General features: G+C 36.7%; 1 protein-coding gene across 2 annotated transcripts in view; it reads left to right on the top strand.

Moving 5' to 3' along the window:
• The window catches only part of dgkg (diacylglycerol kinase, gamma), a 107,628-nt gene that overhangs the window by 70,227 nt on the left and 16,008 nt on the right, over nt 1-21,393 (top strand). For both annotated transcript variants that reach the window (XM_084122276.1, XM_084122277.1), the window contains exons 20-22: nt 982-1,046; nt 15,617-15,707; nt 17,391-17,592. In XM_084122276.1, the coding sequence (XP_083978402.1) occupies nt 982-1,046; nt 15,617-15,707; nt 17,391-17,592 (358 nt within the window). The remainder of the gene's footprint in view (nt 1-981; nt 1,047-15,616; nt 15,708-17,390; nt 17,593-21,393) is intronic.

The raw sequence follows: 21,393 nt of genomic DNA on the forward strand, positions 1-21,393 counted from the left end.
AAATAATTAGAAGCAAAGAAGCAAAATAATAAGAAACAAATCAGCATATCAGAATCATTTCTGAAGGATCATTTGACACTGAAGACTGAAGTAATGATGCTGATAAAAATTCAGCGTTGCCATCAGGAATACATAAAACAATCTTACAGATCCCAATCAATGGTGTATATTCACTTGACTCATTAGCCTTCACAATTATTCTTAATATGAGCATTACAATCAACAGTTCAAAATAAACAACTTCAGTATTATAAGCACTGCAGTAATATAATTGATGCCATTTGATTCAAGTGCAATTCCACTGGAGTGCAAGGTAATGAAATGGTTATATATATATATATATATATATATATATATATATATATATATATATATATATATATATATATATATATATATATATATTCCTCTATTACTATACTATACAATGTTGATTGGTGAACAGAAAAAAACATATATTTAACTTATCAAATAAGCAGAAAAATTTAGATATCTACATAAATTTAAGGAGCATCTCAGCATGCGTGTTCCCTGTGAGGGTGATCCTACAAACAATGTCTTCATCAAATCAAATCTGTATATTATTGTTATTTATTGTTTATGGTGTTGTTTGTTTTTAGAGGCTGTCCTTTTAATTCTAGCAATTAGTTGGAGTTTTTTTTTTTTTTTCTGATTTAATTTTTATGAAAATAATTTGTTGCCATTCCATAGAGGGTTAAACATTGATCAATGTTAGCAGGGATGGCTGTGCCACATCGTCTGGGTCATGTCTGAACAGCTTTATGGCTATGCTGTATGGCCTAGGGCTGCTGTTTCCTCTCAGTCCTGATTTTGAACACTACATGATTTAGGATGGGTGCTAACATCAGCCATCCGACAGCACTGTCTGTAGCTCATTAGCCTGAGACTTAAAACAATTTTATGTGTTTAGCAAAAAGAGGCAGTCAACCTGTGTTTCCTGTTTTCTGTGTCCCCTTTCAGGACGCATCCATAGCGCATCGCTTCCACTTAATGAGAGAAAAACATCCAGAGAAGTTTAACAGCAGGTAAGAGAACATGCATGTTTGTATATGAGCATATGGAGAAAATGCTAATGGGAATTTCAATAAAAACTGCAGATGAATGATGCAAGTGAAAAGAAAGGAGAAAGAAATATGAAGTAAGTTTGAGGTAACATCTGAGAGGGAACTAAAACCTTTACTGAGTTTTTGTCCAAATCAGCCATGACAGACAATGAACAACACGACATTGGTTTCTTTTTCTGCTGAGTCATACAGCATAGCCCCGCCCACACTGAAAACTCATTGGACCAAAATGTAAGCCTTTTTATTCTCTATATAAGTATATATAAACCATTTCAGGACAGAAGCTTTTAGACCCACCCAAGACTCAAGTCTAGATAAAAGAGTAGGGTGGTCAATGGTATCAAAAGCTGATGAAAGATCTAAGAGAACAAGAACCACAGTATCTCTGGAATCAGTAGAGAGATAAATATCGTTTAGGAGGGCGGACTCAGTGCTGTGAGAAGACCTAAAACCAGTCTGAAAAACCTCATATATACAATTATTTGACAAAAAGTGTGGGAGTTGATCCAGCACAATTTTCTCCAATAGCTTTAAGGTAAGACAGAGATAGGCCGAAATATGTTTTAGTGAATCTAGTGAAGGCTTCTTGAGTAGAGGAGTGACCGTAGCCACTTTAAAGGTCCCATATTGTACACCTTTCTGAAGTTTTATTTTAGGTTTTGATGTCCTTAAGAATATATATTTGCAGTTTAAGTACCAAAAACCATCTCAATATATTTTTATAGCTCCTTTCTAAGGAGCTCTGCCAAGAACAGGTCGATTTTGGCCTGTCTACTTAATATTCCTGAGCCTCTCTTCTGATTGGCCTGTTGTTTTCTGAGTGACGCACGGCCAGGCCAACCACAAGTGACTAGGGTCATGTATGCTGTAGCCTGCTGTGGCTTGGTGATGCTCACAAGTAAGGTACATCAAACACCTGTAATGATGGTGATAAATTAATTGTTATTAAAGCATAAACATTCACAAACCACTGTTAATGTAACATAAAAGCAAGCATAGGCTACTATGTGCATGGTTTGGCATGACAGAAATAGCGCAAAGTGCGCTCCCTTAAAGTCCACATGAAATCAAAATTGACCATATTTACTTTGTTGGCCTAAATTGATCGTTTTGTGGTGAACAATTTTTTTGGCTTCGTAATCTTTAATCAAAATCTGAAAATGCCCCTCCCCTCTGCATTGGAGGACCTTCCCTGATGACGTAGGTTTGAGGACTTGGGTTGGGAAACGCTTAACCACTCCCCTCAAACCATTAGTCTGTTATGAGCGAGAGATGGAGAGGAGGAGCGCTAGAGTAAAACCCTGCCCTCTGTTCAATATTCCTTTTCACTGGGAAATACGTCACAACACTGGAGAAAAGTCGTTTGCAACTTCCGGTTCACGCGGACTTTAATAATTCCTAAAAAGTTGATATCTCAGTTCATCGCGATCTCACAAAGCTCCGTTATTATCAATGAAGCTGACTGCACAATAAATCTTTCATAATGTCGACACCTCGTTTGTTATAATCAGAGGATTTGCCAGCTGAAGAATTCAGCACTGAACAAAAACTCAGTTTTGAGCGGTGAGTGGATTCTATCTTAAATGCATCTCATTGGCCATTGCGTTCAAGAAATCAACACATATGTCTGTGATTGGCTACATTGCTCAACGCTGCAAACATGTTATAAATAGAAACTCGTTCTGGCCTGTAAATCGTTTTTATTTAGTTTTAGTTACTCTTGTTGGTTTTGTGCAACATATGAATAATAATTTATTTGTGTTTAGATGTTTTATTTTTTAGATATTTCTATTTTGCGGGAGTCCCGCAAATTGTTTTATTCTTCCGCAACCGGCACACACACGAGTAGCGTTACCTTACCACCCGCGCCCTCACTCGGCCATCAAATCTAGTCCCGCGCCACACTGTTGCGTTGGGTCCCGTGGGAGTGCAGGTCTCTACATCCATCGATTGAACAGCATTTTCACGACATGTTTCCGTGTTGTTGCTCGATCAGCCAGTCTGGGGTTGGACAAAAGGAGGGAGGGATGGTGGGTGACTGAGTAGGCTAGTTCTGACATCACATTTTTATGGAAGTCACAACGGCTCGTGAAAAGGCACAGCTACTTTATGCAGGCTGTGTGCATTTGTCTGTCGATTGACTGTTTTGAAACTTATTTGGTAGTTACATAGCCCCCAGACCTCTGCTATCATGAAAAAAGTAATTTTTGACAATATGGAACCTTTAAGATTGGCAGGAACAGAGCCCATTTTGAGACACTTGTTGATAAGAGATACCATACCTGGCCCAACCGAATCAATGATTCATTTTAAAAATCTCGGTTGAATGATATCATTAGGACAAAATGAAGGTTTGAGCTTGCTAACTCAAGTAGAGTCCGTTTGAATGGAGTTTCTTAATTAAATGTTATGTAACGCATCTCTGCCTCAGCAGTGGAAGGTAAACCAGTAATGTATTCTTTAGAGTATCCATTTAGAGTGGTAGGGTAGAAAAGATATGGTCTAATTTGAACCCTCTACTATTATCTCCACTAAATTGTGTCAATTTAAGTAAGGAGGAGAGATAAATGGTTGAGATGAGCAGGTAGAATGGGTCATGACGACTTTAGCGAGGCAATTCAGCATGAGGAAGGACAGTAGTGAAATCATCATTGCTCTGAGATATTTGTAGTTTAAAATAAGCCATCGTCAGTCTTCCAGCAATAAAAGGATAACTGCTAAAACTGACCCTAGTACAGCACTTTGGGTCTGCTCTAACAGCTCCATAAAACATGTTTTATCTTAAGAAAAAGTCCCTCAGAGCCTCTGGTGCACTTTACAGTAGCCATTCCCAGCTCCCTTTGATGTGGATCTCTTTCAAGTCAGTTGTACTGTTCCCTATTCTGTTAGTTGATGCCTCTATTGAGAAATGTTGTAAAAAGCTTGCGTAGCCCTTGGCCGGGAAGCGCTCTGAAAGAATGAGGCTTTTTTTGTTTTTCAGTGGTCTAGCTTGGTAAGATTCCAGGCATTTTAGATTGCCATTCATTTTCTCACCAAAGCAACTCAATAAGGCAGCACAAATATTGAGATTTATGCAACTGTTATTGGTTGCATAATCTGATGTGATTGGACAAACAATGTTCCAAGAGGGCTGATATTTAATATTAAGTAATAGTGAAGGATTTTAAGAATATTAAATTGATCAAAAATGACAAATAAAATGAGAATAGCATTTATTTGAAATCGAAATCTTTTGTAACATTATAAATGTCTTTACAAAAGATTTCGATTTCAAATAAATGCTATTCTTTTTACACTTAAAAATAAATATATGTAAATTTTTCCACAAAAATATTAAACAGCACAACTGTTTTCAACATTAAGCAAAGTTTCTTGAGCACCAAACCAGCATATTAGAATGATTTATGATGGATCTTGTGACAATGAAAACTGGAGGAATGATGCTGAAAATTGAAAAAATGAACATACATCTCATTGTTACCTTAATCTTTTTATTTGTGTATATGTCAATATTGGATATTTAATTGTTCATTGGATATTCTTTGTCATATTAACATTTTAGATGACCTTTGTCATCATAACACTCCTAAAGTTCATCTTTAAAAATGCTAATAATTTGATAACACTGTTAAATGGAATCCATAGCAAATCTCAAAATGAATATCCATTTGCCATACTGTACATTATAATGTTGTGATTCCTATAATAACTTTTGACATTTGAAATGCTTGAATTTAGCTCTTTAGTCTTTCATTTTAATTAGATATCAGCCATTTATTTGTTATCAACCATACCATAAAAATAATTATTGGCTTATAAATATCAGTCATCATTTTAAAATCAGTGCTTCCCTGCTGTTTTTTTTTATATCGCACCACTTTCAGTCAATATACCTTATTCACAGCAGCACCATCTTTGATTTTTAATGGGAATGAAAGTGAGGCTGCGAGAGATATACATACATCTCTTTAGTGGGTTGTACTGTTTTTGGATTGTTCTGCTGATGCAAAAATATCTTTCCAAGAAATTTCAGTAGACAAAAAACTCCAGACAGCATGAGCTGTGGAAAATTATAAGTGATCTAGGAGCTTTATGTACACCATATGCCATTGAAAACACAGTAAGCCTATCCCTCACAGCCTCGCTTTCATGCCTGTCATGGAGCTGCTCTGAATAAGGTCTTTTCAAACAATGAAAAGTCCCTGTGCTGACTCTTCGAACACCAATCAGATTAAAGGACCAGAACTAACTGCTATATAATGCTCAAGTGATTATTAGCTATGTTATAATTTCCTGATTGATCTAGGGGAGGAAAGCAACAGCAAAAATGGATGGTGGTGAAATGAATGTGCAACAGCATGAAGCCACTCCATCTCCAGACCCAGAGTTGTTTCACAATAACCACATAATTATCTCATGAAAGAAAAATAGTTTTTATTTACAAATTAGGCAAAAAAAAAAAAAAAAAAAAATAGGGGTATCAGATTCAGAAGGGGGTATTGCCAAAACAACAAACATAATCAATCTAACTCCTTATTAACCAAACTACCTAAACTAAAAGAAAAGAAAACAAGAGTACAGCAAAATAAGCTAACTCCCTTACTAACATAAACAGGAGAAAAAGTCAAATTCAAAATAAATGGTACCCTCCTCCCTACTAACCCCACAAATAAAAGAAATAAATGGTTAACTAACAAATTTCATATAAACTAAGAAAAAAACAGATTAATTAACCATACAATAAATAATCATTAAAGTTAACTCACTTCTGCATTTTAAGTCTCAATCATAGTGTGATCAAAAAGAGACTAATGAGAGACAACTACTTCAATAAGTAGAACACAACATGAGGTAGAGATACACTATCAGCTACTGGCTTCAACAGAACATCATGTCTGGGGTTGAAGATGAGACCTCAAAGCTGCTGCACACAGTCAAGCCACCACCAACACGGCTCTGATGATGGTTGCAGTTTAAATTCTCTCCTTCCCCTCCCAGCATCCAATCATTGCAGGGCATTGATTATTTGCATCAGGTGGAAACCATTTCTCCTACGAAGAGAGACAGGGATAGAGAGAGAAACAGCACAGCTTGGGCACACACAAACAAAACCTTACGGCTCTGGACATAACAGCAATTTAAATGAATGTTAGGTATTTTCTGTTGCCTTTCTGCTAACAGAATCTGTAAAACTGTGCCACAGGAAGTGTGTTTGAGTGGCAGTGACAGGTACTGTAGATCATATTCATGATGTGACAGAGAATGGGTCCATACAGAGCTCTGCTGTAAAACTCTGGATGATGGGGTTTACATAAAGATGGATGACACCCACCACCACTCAGTTTACTGTATTTGAGTGAGAACCTGTCACGGCAGCACAGCTTTTTAATGACTTTTTTTAAAATAAGTCCCTAATGACTCATACACGATCTGAATTATGGGACCTGCCTGGCTGAATTAACTAGTTAATGTTTCAGTTGTTCATAATTCATGCACCTAGATTTCCACAGCACATTAAATATGGTGCAATGTGATGCCAAACGTCCCGTGGTTTCTCCACAATGCCGGGTTTCTAGTCTCCTTCATTGCAAGCTTCATTCAAATGTGGCTCATTTGCAGTTAAGTGATTGACGGACAGAGAGCCCAAAATAAGAACAATGGAATTATGTCCTCAGCCTATTTAAATCATCCAGTGTTTAATCCTAGAGTGAGTCACCCAGAAACATAATATAAAACACTGCCAAACCAAATGCTTCATCTGCTTTTCTTTGTTATGCAGATTTAGAATAGCTAGCCAGTGCATCTGCCAATCTATGGCTTTCTAATGAGGGCTGTGCTCAGTGTTTTTAGGTTTTGCGCTCTCAGAGGCAACGTGTCACCAGATGGCACATAAATGATGGTTGCCATGGAGTTGCATGATTTATCCTCAATGAACCTGTTCAAGTGACATGTTTCTGTCCACCTGTTATACTTCACTCCTATGGAAACAGAGAACAGAACAGCATAATCATACACTTGGTTAAAAGTCCAGTTTAAAATAAAAAATGTTCTGTATAAATATTCTTTTTATATATAAGTGCATGTGTTAACATCCACATGCATTCCCACAGTGACGTGGGATACGCAGGGGGGAATACGTGTGACTTCTCTCGCCTCGGTGCTCAGTGATCTGTGTCAGTAGTCGGCCTACAGGGAACCCGCAGCCCAGGTGTTAATGACCGCGAATGCACAATGGACCCGAGCCTCTGTGTCCGCTCCTCCCAACGGGGCATCCAGAGGAAGTTTTGGATTAAGAGGTGTCAAATTGCCCCATAGAAAAGAAAAAAGCCTTCTAAGATGCCTTTGTCTTTTTGATTAAAATAACAATGATGGCTCTGTGGACAGTCAGTTTCTCAAGCAAACAATGGTAAGAAGATGAGAGGTAGGGTTGAACACAGAGTGGGGGGTGGGGGTGGGGGTGGGGGTGGGATCTTATTTCTCCTAATATCATGGTGGATTACATTCCCACACTTTATTTCTTTAGTTTCGTAATGTTTTCTTTTGAACACCAATTTCAAAGTATTTTATTGGCATAACTGTTTCATATGCAATGTAGTACTGCTACAAAACTACAGCTACAGAAAAAAAGGTTCCTGTAATGGTGATAAAAATAGAAATCTATAATAAATGAAAAACATTCAACATTAATAACATTAAAGAACATTAAGAATATAGTAGATTGGTATTAGCCACGACTGTCAATACATAATGTACTGCATAAAAAATAAATAATCTGAAATCCATTTGAGGCTATCTCATATTATTTGATTGTGTTTAAAGTAGTAGCAATAATTGTCTTAACCATTTTTTTCCCCACAAATAATATCCCTAAATAATATTATTATATATTCCAAAGCCTTGTCATCTCCAGCCATTAAAGCTCTACTGTAGTTATAATGGTAAAACTTGCAAGAGAAACAGCTCAGTTGAATTATTATGTCGATGAAGATTTGAACTTTTCTGAATGAATACTTCACAATTACTTTGTATGTGGCAGTCAGTGAGGGGTGGGGGTTGAATTAAAATGCATTTATTTGTGCCTCAAAGAGCCATTTATTGATTATCAGCATGCAACTCGGCATGCAAGTGGCCGACAGGGAAGTCAGTTAGGCTACTGTATTTTCACATTGATCTGTGAAAAGCACTGGGCTTTCACCATGTGCTGTTTAGGGTCAAGTAGATGTCCCTTTTTGCTCTGCGCCATAAAAATCAAATATGGCATTAAACATGCCATTAACGGCTGTGCTCTGAAAGATATTTGTCTGCTGTGACTCCTCATTTGTCCTGCAGTAAAACATTAGTGTTTTTTCTTATTTTTTATGATTGTTTTTTGCAGACACGTTACAAGTTCATACAAAATAGTAAATCTGTTGTGTGTGACAGTTTTTGCAGGTAGCTAAAAGACACTTTTGGGTGAAAACCCCTGTAAGAATGTAAGTTTTGTCATTTTCTGTCAGCTTTCAAATATCAGGGTCTTTATAACAGAGGTTTTGATCATTTGTCATTGGTTGAAAGTTGCACATAAATCTTGCATTATGTTATACAGTAGAAAGAGAGAAATTAAGATATTATTGAATGAATAAAAAGAAGACTTTTTTCGTGAATTTATCAACTTTCTCTTCCCGGTTAAAATGTCATGAGATGAAACTGTACTGTTACAACACCTCCTCCGATCATGTGACCGATAGAGGAAAAGGCCAAATATGGTCCTGACCCAAGCTGCCGTCTGTCTGCTCAGCATGTGAGCATGTGTTTCATAACCCCTAAGAGGGTGTCTAGGTTATGTCTATGCGAGTAAGGATGTTTGTGTACTGTGTGTGTATGCGGTGGCCAATTCATTGTGTATTTTAGTGCAAGGACCGTATGCGTGCGTGGGTGTGCATGTGCGCAAATCCCTCCGCGTGCACATATGTGTGTGTGCCGGGGCTCAGCAGAAACCCAGCGTGGCTGTGTTCTGGAACCTGTTGTTCCCTGCTGCTCCATGCCCGTGGTGGGGAGGGATAAATATATGCTTCCCTTCCTCACTGCCTCTGGCTGCTGCCAATAGAGCAGCCCAACAGAACGTACCCCCTGTCCTGACCCTCCTTCCCACACACACACACACACACTCACTTGCTGTGGAGCAGGTCGCAGACAGACTGTGGAGGAGCATGAGCTACCTGGAATCAGACTATAGTCATAAAGCTAGCTGAAGATGTGCTGAACTAACTGCTGTAAAATGTTAATTTGACCCCACCTATAAAGATGCCACAACACAAAATAAATGGTATAATAATAATAATAGCAACAATAATAATAATAATCATTATCATTATTATTATTATATCATTTATGTTGTTTTTCAGTCATTAGTATTATATTTATTCATAGTAATATTATTTTTTATAATTTGTATTATTATTCATTTTATTTTATAAAACTTTTTACAACATTGTTTACAAAGTGATTTTCAGAAGCAATTAGTCAGATCAACAAATTAACTATACATAGTATGACTGGAATTCAAAAATATAATGTTGTTATTATTATTTATTTGTATTATATTTTGCACTGTAGGATCTTTATTGGATAGTTATTAATATAATATTAAAATAATATTATTATTATCCATTTTATTTGTATAAAACATTTTACAACATTGTTCACAAAGTGCTTTTCAGAAAAGATTTGTCAGATCAAGAAATAGAATAAGAGATTAATAATAAATCGTTAAAATGTTTAAATAATAATAAAATGATTATATTAGTTATATTATTAACAGTTTGATATATTGAAATATAAATTATGTTTTTTAACATTATTATTAATGTTATTAATGTTGTTGCAAGTGTTTTTTGAAGTGCTTTTCAGAGACAACAGAACTAACGAAAGACACAACAGAGTTCAGTGTTCTGATGGAAAGCAGTCACATTGATCCATCTGACATGATGCTCAGCCTTGCTAGATTACAGTGGGGATGTTCACACTGCAGCCTTTCTTCTCTTGTTCCCATCACAAGAGGTTCATCGCATCTTATCTTTAACCCCCAACTGCCCTCCTCCCTCTACAGCACCCCCGTCCTTAAAATCACTCCCATTTGAGCTGTCAGTCAAAGGCTGTATCAGAGTCACGATCAGCAGGATAAGAGCTGAGCTGCGTTGTGACTGATTGCCACAGTGATACAGGGGCTGCGAGCTCACGGGTCAAAAAGTCATCAGTCTCTGAAGGGATTATGGGAGATGGTTATCTTAGTTCGATGTCCAGCAGGGTGTGTGATTGCGTTTGAGGAATGTGTTGGTTAAATTCAAAGGTTCGCTGACCCTTAACATCTACATCTCTCTATGTGCTGATCCAGATTTCAAGCACAATTCTAGTCTAGAGCATTTTAGCATCAAATTTTAGTCGGCCTCTTTATGCAATTTGAATGCTTACTTTTGTTCGACGGCCTAGCCAGCACAGAAAACACTCAACTCAAAATGATTATGCATGAAGCCTTTAGTCCCTAAAGCTTCCTCCAGGCCTTTGCAAAGCTCAGAAGATGATTTGCTTCTTCTAACGGGCTGCTAACAAAACTTTTTTTCGCATCAAACTTCAACTGGAAGTGGTGTGGAAAGAGAAACCCATGGCTGATTGTTTTATTATTATTATTTTCTAGAGCTTCTCAGATGGAAGTTAGCTAATTGGGTTAGGCAGCTTGACCCTGTTGAGAACACAGTGCGGGTTTAATTGTGAGCTTCAAATCTGCTCATAATCCCTTAATTTGACAGAATGGAGGTAGCAAGTTGCTGGAGTTTAACTGAGGGAGAGGACAGCAGAATGAAGTTGTAAAGGAACAGTATAGCAACATACCGACTTAACAGTACTTTACTTTTCAGTAGCGTGACAGTGGCTCATCTGTTTTCAAAACAGAGGAGCTTTTCCAGTAACAAGCTACATTTTTTCAAACAAGTAGCAGAATATCACAACAAAACTCTACATTGCTATTTTTGTCACATTGTATTGCATTACATATTGTATTACAGCAGAGCAAACTGAGGTAATAGTCAAACACTCACACTCCCCTAAAATGTCTGTTATTGGCATAACACCTGGGAGGTCTGATTCAATTAAAAGAAAGAAATAAAATTTACTGCTGCTGTTCGTCATCAGTTTTTTACTCGGTAATATATTATTATTATATATATTATAATTTACATTTAGGAATTTAACACACTTTTCTAAACAAAGTGACTTCATTAATGCATTGAAGATACAGTATACATTTGAGCAATTCATGAATTCCCTGGGAATCGAACACAGGACCTATATACATGATTAAATATTACATGTAATAAGTTATATAAATGATAAATAAATATCATATTTGCAATTTAGTGCTGTCAAATGTGTTTTTGTGCTATTAAAACTGCTCTGATTGAAGGAGGAAAAATCAACATTGCTTCCCCAACACTGTTTTTATGTATTGAAAACCTGAGAAAAATTACATTATACCATGCTTTATACCAGGTCATTGATGACAGACTTGTACTGTCTGAATTTCTTTTCACAATGCATTTGCATAATTTGACATCAAACATGAAGCATCAAAGCATTTTCCTCAAGCTTAATTTGTTAAACATTAAAAAAAAACATGAATTTGACAGACTCATAAGCATGTGTAGCAATCATTAGTTTATGTCAGCCATCAAGTCTTGTACCTCTGGTTCTTGTGCCTGTACCTCAGAGGATTACGTGCTTTATATAGTTGATACTGATGTTTGCTCTGTGTCCATCCCTTATGGGCCTGGAGAAGCCTCCATTGCATGTTGTCTATTATGCAAACAATAGTGTTGTCATTATCAGCAGAACACCCCTTTGCAGGGCCTTGTCACTGGTTGTCACCATCTGATGAGTGTAAATTGCCCTGTTTCATAATAACCAAAGTGAAAATGCAACATGCACAACAGAGAGAGAATTGATAGGGTCCCAGTGTTGCAAATCAGTTTTTTTTTTTTAATCTCATATATTTATACACTGAGCTGAAGCATAAGGTCTTCCTTTTAGATTTGTCATATCCTCCTGTGATATATTGGCACCGTCTGTTGTCCTCAGCTGGCTCCTCTCAGTGTCCCAGGAAGCGTTAATGTCAGATTGTGCTCAGGTTGCCGATGGCGGCTCTGGTTTCTTTATGGAAGCTGAGGCCAAGTTCACTGTCGCTCATGTCCTCTCACACCTGTCTGCCTCAGCTTTCCTTGTAGCATATCAATATTTCAGAAGGCCAGGGGAAGGGCAGAGGGTGACAAAATGAACTGGCCCAAAGGCCCCCTGGTCCTAACCTATGTCCTCAAGAATGAGCAAAGATTGTAATTGGTAAGACAGACTGAGTCGTGTTAAAGCACATTTCATTTCATTTTGTTTAATTAAAATTATTGTGACAGAGTTAGGCCTGTTCACTACCGTTCAATAGTTTCGGGTTAAAAGTTTTTTATTTGTAAAAACAGTAATATTTTGAAATATTATTACAATTTAGAATAAATGTTTTCTATTTAGAAATGTTTTAAAATGTAATTTATTCCTGTGAATTTTCAGCATCATTACTCCTGTCTTCAGTGTCACATGATCCTTCAGAAATCAGAATTCTCAAGAAACATTTTTCTTATTATTGTCAATGTTGAAAACAGTTGTGCTGCTTAATATTCTTGTGTAAACTGTGATACCTTTTTGCACGATTCTCTGATGAATAGAAAGTTCAAAAGTACAGCACTGATGTGAAATAGAAGCCTTTTGTAACATTATAAATGTCTTTACTGACACTTTTGATCAATTGAATGTGTCCTTGCTGATTTTTTTTTTATTTCTTAAAAAAAAACACTTTACTGACCTCAAACTTTTGAACACTATAGTGTAGATTTAAATTAATTGTAGATTTACCGTCAAAGAGTTCTGTATTAATTCAATAGTAAAAATGTGATGCTTTAAATAATAATTCTGCTACTAAACTAAACAAGATTTTTGTAAATTCATGTTATGTGTGGTTGCAGAGTTAGAGTTAGATCAGAGAGCGGTTGTCTTTTATCCGTTGACAGCCCAAGGCTCTGTTCATCCCATAATATTTATTTTCACGCCAGCATTAACATTGGGGTGTGTAAACGCAAACTTGTTTGTTGTTCCAATGATAGAACAGCTGCACATTGAGTCATCATTTCTGTCTTGTGTTCATTATGACTGAGCTTGTGATGCTGAGTTCTAAATCATGTTGTGCACTATTACTAATTTGTAAATTACTCTTTTGAGGTCATCTAAGAACATTTAGACGCACAGGTGTCCGCTTTTTGCTATGTTAACGTTTCAGTTTAGACTTAAAATGAGCAAATACTGTACAAATGTTATCCAAGTTAATACATTACATACAGTTGCAATCAAAATTATTCAACCCCCTTGACCATTTTGCTGCCGAGAACAATTTCCTTTTTATGAAAACAGTTTAACAAAGGCATCAGTAAACTATTATAGAATGTTTATTAAAGGGATAGGTCTCCCAAAAATGTTGTCATTATTTACTCACCCTCTTGTTGTTCCAAACCTGTATGAGTTTTGCTGAACACAAAAGAAGATATTTTAAAGAATGTTGGTAATCAAACAGTTGACAGTAGCAGTTGACTTCCATAGTATTTTTTTCCATAAAATGAAAATCAGCCCATGATTTACTCACCCTCCAGTCATCCTAGGTGTATATGACTTTCTTCTGTTCTTTCAGACGAATACAATCGGAGTTATATTAAAAAATGTCCTGGCTTTTCCAAGCTTTATAAAGGCACTGAATGGCTGTTTCTGTTTTGAAGTCCATAAAAGTGCATCTATCATAAAAGTGCTCCACACGGCCATTATAAAGCTTGGAAGAGCCAGGACATTTTTTAATGGAACTATAGCTTTAATACACATTTGAGTGATTCTGAGAACGTAAAGTTGATGAAAATTGAAGAAAAAAAAATCTAATTGGCTCTAAACATTCATGTACAAAATTATTCAACCCCCAAAAGTCAAATATTGTGCAGAATCTTTGATTCTTTATAACCTCCAATAAACACTGCCTGTAAGTGCTTAGAAGCTTCTGTCACCTCTCTACTGCAATCTTGCCCCATTCCTCTCTTGAAAAAGCTTCCAGATCACTGATAATCTTTAGTTTTCAAGTTACCAACTTCTTTCTTCAAATTCCACAAAATACAAAATACAGGCCACTCAATAATATTCTACGATTGATCCCTGAACCCAGCTTCAGTAGATTTGGATGTATAATTTGTGACGACTGTCCTGCAGGAAAGTCCAGAGATCATCTTTGCCAAAATGGCTTGATATACTTCAAAGAATTCATGATGTCCTTCATACAGTCAATATTTCCACTTCCTGCAACAGCAAAGCACCCCATAACAAGACTGGACCACCTCCGTGTTTGACCATGTAGATGCTGTTCTTCTGCTCATAAGCTTTGCCTATTTTGCACCAGACATACCGCCGATCCATGGGTCCAAAAAGTTCCAGTTTGGTCTCATCACTCTATAAAACATTCTTTAAGAACTCCATAGGTCTATCCAAATGAATTCTAGCAATGTGTGTTTTTCTTGTTCAAGAGTGGCATTCAGCAAGATGTCCCAACATGAAGGTCATGCTTGTCTAGTGTTCTTCTTATACTCTGCATTGAAATGTTTTTTCATCAGGTCATCTTGCAAGTCTTTGACTGTAAATTGAGGGTTTTTCTGATCAAACATTGTATTCCCCTAAATGATATTGTCCGTATTCTTCAACACCCTCAAAGGTTTTCTGGTACAGCACATTTTAAACGTATGAATAAGGCTGCCAGCTGTGTCTCTAGGAACTTTTAGTGTTTTGGAAATCTTCTTGTAGCCATAGACTTTCTAATGCAATAAAACAATTGTTCTATAGCTTTTGTGAGAGCTCTTTTGACTTGGCCATTTTTGCTACACAACTTTAGCACATGCATGGGCTAAATGTATGGATATGTAACAGCACAAGCTAATTCTGTTTTGTTACAGAGTTTACAAGGGCTCTTTAGTGTTTTAACAAAATTTCGTACCATACCATACAAATAAGTGACTTAAAACAGCAGCGTTGAATAGGGGTTGAACAATTATGACATAGCTGTATTGCAAAAAAATCCTATAACCTTATATATTGACATTATCACATTTAATTTGCCACTAAACTGATAAAGAGGCACAAAAAAAAAGAACACTATATCTTTATAAAAGCTAACATTTGTAAATTATTACAGTCTCTAGGTGGGTTGAATAATTTGGATTGCAACTGTATATTATTGATTTATCAGAACCATAAAAGATGGTCACTGATTTATGCATAATGTAATTATTATTCATGAATATTTTTTATTTTCATTGTCCCCACCAGTTTAATACAGTGTAATTCAATGTGCACAGAATATTCCACAGAGTATAAAACTGTTGTTTAAATTTTTTGTTTAACTTTTAACTATTTTTGTTCTCTCTCTCTCTCTTCAGGATGAAAAACAAGTTGTGGTACTTTGAATTTGGCACCACAGAGACCATCTCAGCCACTTGTAAAAAGCTGAACGAAACCATTGAGGTGGAGGTGAGTCCAGGACATTTAGCCCATCAATAGTGCCCTGTTTTACTTGTTTTACTTAAACGTTGTAATTATATACAGCCACATTCACAGTCTTTTAACTGTGTATCGGGTCAGTATGACCACTGAACACTTCCTTCAACAAACTGAGATTCATTAATGCAGCTGGCTACAGTATCTACAGTAAACCTCAGCCAGCTCTTACGCAGTCAATGTTGAGGGAACACGTCAGAACGTCTGTCTGAAAGCAAACAGTGGCAGATGACCTCTGTTGACAGCATTCCCATCATGTGAAAGTTGCACACTGGCCAGTTTGTGCCTGTGGTTAGATGTACATAATGAGTAATGCATGATGTGATTGAAAATGAGGAGTATTTCTTTTTTTTAATTGATATAATATTATTTACTAAAGTGCTTGCTTGATATGTCATCAAGACAGATATATTATAAAGAGGCTAAATGAACCACTGTATAATGAATAGGAGAAACCATAAATTGCCTTTCAGTTAAAAGAAGCAAACTTTTGCCTTTCAGTTAAAAGAAGCAAAATAGTTTGATTTGAGCCAAATATATGATTATTGTGCAATTTATTACTGATTTTAACAAGATTTCATGTTTTTTTTTCCATTCTGGTACATAAGAGCCGTACTTGAATGTTTACTACCTACATAAAAAAAAAGCTGCCAAGGGGCATTGTCAACATGGCCGCCAAGTGAACTGACTTGCCTTAAAGGGACTTTGATTCCGACCGAAGAGGCTGATGTTTCACAACTGTTATGAAATTAGAAGAGCTATGAAAACATCAGCAGTAAAGGAATTTGCATTTGAAAAAAATGCTGTTTCTTTCTCCCACTCTTGTGTGGGATCTCAAGCAGATCAAGGCATCTCATTATGTCGTAAACGTGTCAGCATTCGTCTTTTGAAGTTTGTGTACTTTTCCACTGTACCTTTTCAAGCCCTTGGTTTGATTCAGGGTGGTCTCTGACATCATAAAATACTGTACAACATTTCTATTTTTGGATCGCCGGCAGGCATTTTCACATCTCTCGTGTCTGGAATGCGACTGTTATTGATGCACCCATCCCAATAGTTAAAAACATGGATACAGTTCATCATGCCTCGACTGCTTTTATTATTCTTTCTTATACAGTATTTAGCAGCAAGGGTGCATTAAATTGATCAAAAGTAACAGTGAATACATTTATAATGTTACAAAAGATTTCTATTTCAAATAAATGCTGTTCCTTTGAACTTTCTATTCATCTAAGAATCCAGCATTTATTTATTTTTTTATCATTGTTTGCACAAAAATATTAAGCAGCACAGCTGATTCCAGCATTGATAATAATAAGAAATGTTTCTTAAGCAGCAAATCAGCATTTTAGAATGATTTCTGAAGGATCATGTGACACTGAAGACTGAAGAAATGGTTGTTGAAAACTCAGCTTTGCCATCACAGGAATTAATTACATATTAATAAATATATATTAAAATTCAATACTAGTCATTTTAAGTAATATTTAACAATATTCATGTTTTTTACTGTATTTTTGATTAAATAAATGCAGCCTTGGTGAGCATATGGGACTTTATATAAGAGCATAAGTGGCTTATTGTATCTATTTTTTTGCAGATTTTCTTCAGTCAAGAAATGTTCAACATTTTCTGTTTTCTCTGTTTCTGTCCCAGTGTGATGGCATCATCTTGGATCTCAGCAGCACGGCTCTGGAGGGTATCGCTGTGCTCAATATTCCCAGCATGCACGGGGGCTCCAACCTGTGGGGCGAGTCCAAGAAAAGACGGAATTACAATCGCATGAGTAAGAAAGTGCCAGAGAGAATGACTGGCAGCACTGTCACCGATGCCAAGGAGCTCAAGTTTTGTGTGCAAGGTGAGTCCGACTTTAGGACGTAAACCACTGAATAAGACCTGGGTTGCTCCTGAAATGTTTGTACAACCAAATCTCTATATATAGCAGGGAAATGATCACAGCATCCTTTTTAAATTCAGCTGTTGCTACTGGTGTTGTTGTGCAGCTGTTGTTTCATTGTAGTACATTTAAGTGCTGATGACGAAAATCGACCGAAACCTCTGATTTCCTGTCACTTGTAATAAAATTCAAATTACTGGCCGTCTTCGGTAGATCAGCACACCATGTGGAGCTGTTTCATATGCAGCTCTGACTCACAGCTGCCGTGGAGCTTTTAACCAATCGCTAATGAGCGGGAGCCTCTCCGGCTGCTCGTAACACTGATGTTCAGTCTCACTGTGTTTTGGGACTTCCTACGTTCATTTCCCAGAGTGTCAAGCACTATTAGCAGTGTTAATCATCATTTAGGGATAGCGATATCTGTGTCAGCGCCTCACTGAGAATGCAGTCGCAGATTTTCCAGATCCCACAGAGGCTGGTGTCACCATCCTACTGACTGTCCTTCAGGGAGGGTAAGTCACCACAAAAGCCTTTGTGACGCCAGCCTCCGGGCCTCTGGTGTCACCATCAGCTGTCTCAGTCAAGAGATCGGAGCTTGGATGTGACTGTGACTCCCAAGGACAGAGCGACAGCAGCTGTTTCAGGTGGCTGTGAATCAGCCTTCAGCACCAGGCATGTGTTTTGTCAAAGGGAAATTCAAATTCTTTCAATTTGAAATGAAAATTTATATCCCAGGTGAAGGTACTTATACAAGGGGTATCTAGACTGGCTGTATGCCTCTGATTACACATTAAATTACACATTAAAATGGTGTAATAAGAAAATCTAGCTCTTTTAGACTGGTTGTCCTTGTATTGGTTGAGAGACTTTATGGAGAGACTCTGTTTCTTTAAAGGGATACTTCACCGTTTTTTCAGTTATAAAAGGATAACTATAATGTATGGCGGAATAGCACTTGAAGTTGGAAGCAGTAAAAAGTCACATTGGTTCTAATGACAGAAGTGAGAGGGAGAGGATTTTTCGAGCGTGACTTTTTACTGCGCCGAGTCAAAGTGCTTCCAACTTCAAGTGCTATTCCGCCATACATTATAGTTATCCTTTTTACCCGCTTAGAAAAGCGCCACGTTTTATTTTGTGTCACCATACTTGGTCGTGTAACTACTCGTGTAACTGTATTTAAATAGGGAAAATGTGGAGGTGTTTGGTCGCTTCTAACTTCATCTCTGTTTGGTTCCTAATGAATGAACTAGGCTAAGCTAAGTGCTATCAAAGTGTCGCCACACGCCAGAGCGATTGAGTGCACGCACTGAGATGAGAGAGGTATGTATCAACTCGTCTTAGTTAAGGGAATAACATAGTTTAATATGAAAAAAAACGGTGAAGTATCCCTTTAAAGGTTGAAAACCCCTGAGCTAAATGAGGCAGTTTCACATTGCAGGTATGAAAGTCCATTTGGTACATTTGGTTTGTCAAGATTTTTTTGAAAGACATCTCTTATGCTCACCAAGACTACATTTATTGGATCAAAAATACAGTAAAAAGAGTAATATAATTACAATTTAAAAATAACTGTTCTCTATTTTTATGTTTTAAAATGCTGATTTGCTGCTCAAGAAACATTTCTCATTATTATTATTATTAATGTTTAGAACAGTTGTGCTGCTTAAGTTGTGATGTATTTCTTTTTTCAGGATACTTTGATGAATAGACAGTTCAAAAGAACAGAATTTATTTGAAATAGAAATCTTTTGTAACATTATAAATGTCTTTACTGTCACTTTTGATCAATTTAATGTCCTTGATGAGTCTTAAAAAAATTATTGATCCCTAACTTTTGAACGGTAGTGTAAATGCGACTTTATATTTTGTAATTATGACTTTATTTTGCAATGTGACTATGCCAGATAATTGCAACCTCATAATTCCCCTTAGTTGTCGTTATGACTATATCTCCCAATTGTGACTTCATAATTCACAGTGTGACACCTTTTCTTTTTAAACTTTTAATGTTAAACTTAATCTCACAATTACTTCACTTTGTTATTTTACTATGAGGCGGTAACAGGCTTCAATATTTAGGTGAAAACATTGTGATTTTGACATTATTTTCAGCACTATTGATACATCCCTCAGCTTCATCCAGTGGGATTGTTCGTGCAAAAGTGTGCATGCTTACAAAAAAAATGTATATGCATGACAGCGCATAATAGAGCCCATTTATGGGTTTCTAGTCATCATGACCCTTGAGATGTTTTTGTTTTGTTTCCTTTTCTTTCCATTTTTGGCTGACGTCAGTAATTGATGGCTGTGACCTTCGAGAGCAGCATCTTGATTTTGAAATTCCTTCTGATGTATTTAGGCACCTCTGTCATTTTCGATGACCTGTGTGTTCATCACCTGTTCCTTCTCTCTCTCTCTGGTCGGTTTCAGTTCTCTTCACATTTACAACTCTCTCTCTCTCTCTCTCTCTCTCTCTCTGTGTGTGCTTTTCTGTACTCCACTGACTGACTCACATGAATCCATGTTACCATGGAGACCTCCAGGCCCTCCTGAACTGAGGAACAGCGTATAGGGGCTGAAAGAGAATGAGAGAGAGAGAGAGAGAGAGAGAGAGAGAGAGAGAGAGTGGGCTGCTGTGAGCAGTGTGACTAATATCAGTAATCTTTAATTGGCCTTCAGGCGCAAATACTCAAGCACTGCATACAGCACATACAGTAGAGCTCTGTAGCCACATCCTATCTAAAGTAACTGTGATCACTCTGTTGGTTACTTAGTAAGTTAGTTAGTTAGTTAGTCCAATCATCTGCATGAAGCCATAAGTGCTACGGGGTTTCTGAGAACTCAACAGTCATGCAGGTGATGCCGACTCGCTCCACATGTTTAGATGGCACGGGTTACATGACTTGCTGTTTACAGCTGTAAGATCATGACCTCATCTCCACCTCTCTATGGAGTGTATTTTGAGGTTTATATGAATAGAGAATTCCTCTCACTCGCTCTACACAACAATTTGCACATGACTCAGGTCCTAATTGATGTCTGCATGTGACTGTTGTAATAGCAGGAGTGTTATCAGACCTGTAGCACTGAATCTTTTCTGGAGAGCCCTGGAAATTGTAGAGGGGAGGAGGTAAAAAAAATAACTTTGACCATAATAAACAAGCATTCCCTAAATGTAGGTGGGGGTTATATTTAGGTACTAGTGTTCCACTACACTTTTTTTGTTTTTTTTGTTATAACATTTATGTTTTTTATATAAATTATAAATATTTATTATATTTATATAGTGTAATATTTTATTTTTGTTGGTATCATCTTTTCTATCAAACTTTGATGGAAGCATTGTTAGGCAAATATCAAACCTTGATGGAAGCATTGTTAGGCAAATGAAAAAGCCTTTTTCTAAAAGTGTATGATTGGCAGCTTTACTGTAACAGTAATAGTGTAAAGGCATAAAGTCCCCTATGATCAGCAACGGGGGATTTATTCAATCAAAATACAATATAAGTGGTAATATTGTAAGATAGTCTTACATTTTAAAATAACTGTTTTCTATTTTTAAAAATTGTAAATGTCTGTGATGACTAATCATTCCTCCAGTCTTCAGTGTCACATGATCCTTCAGAAATCATTCTAATATGATGATTTAGTGCTCAATAATCATTTCTTATTATTATCATTGTTGAAAATGGTTGTGCAGCTTAATATTTTTGTGGAAACCGTGGTGCAATTTTTTTTTTTTTTTTTTGTCTGAATAGAATT

The sequence above is a fragment of the Abramis brama genome, assembly GCF_963993115.1.
Source record: "Abramis brama genome assembly, chromosome: 8".
Taxonomy (NCBI): Eukaryota; Metazoa; Chordata; class Actinopteri; order Cypriniformes; family Leuciscidae; genus Abramis; species Abramis brama.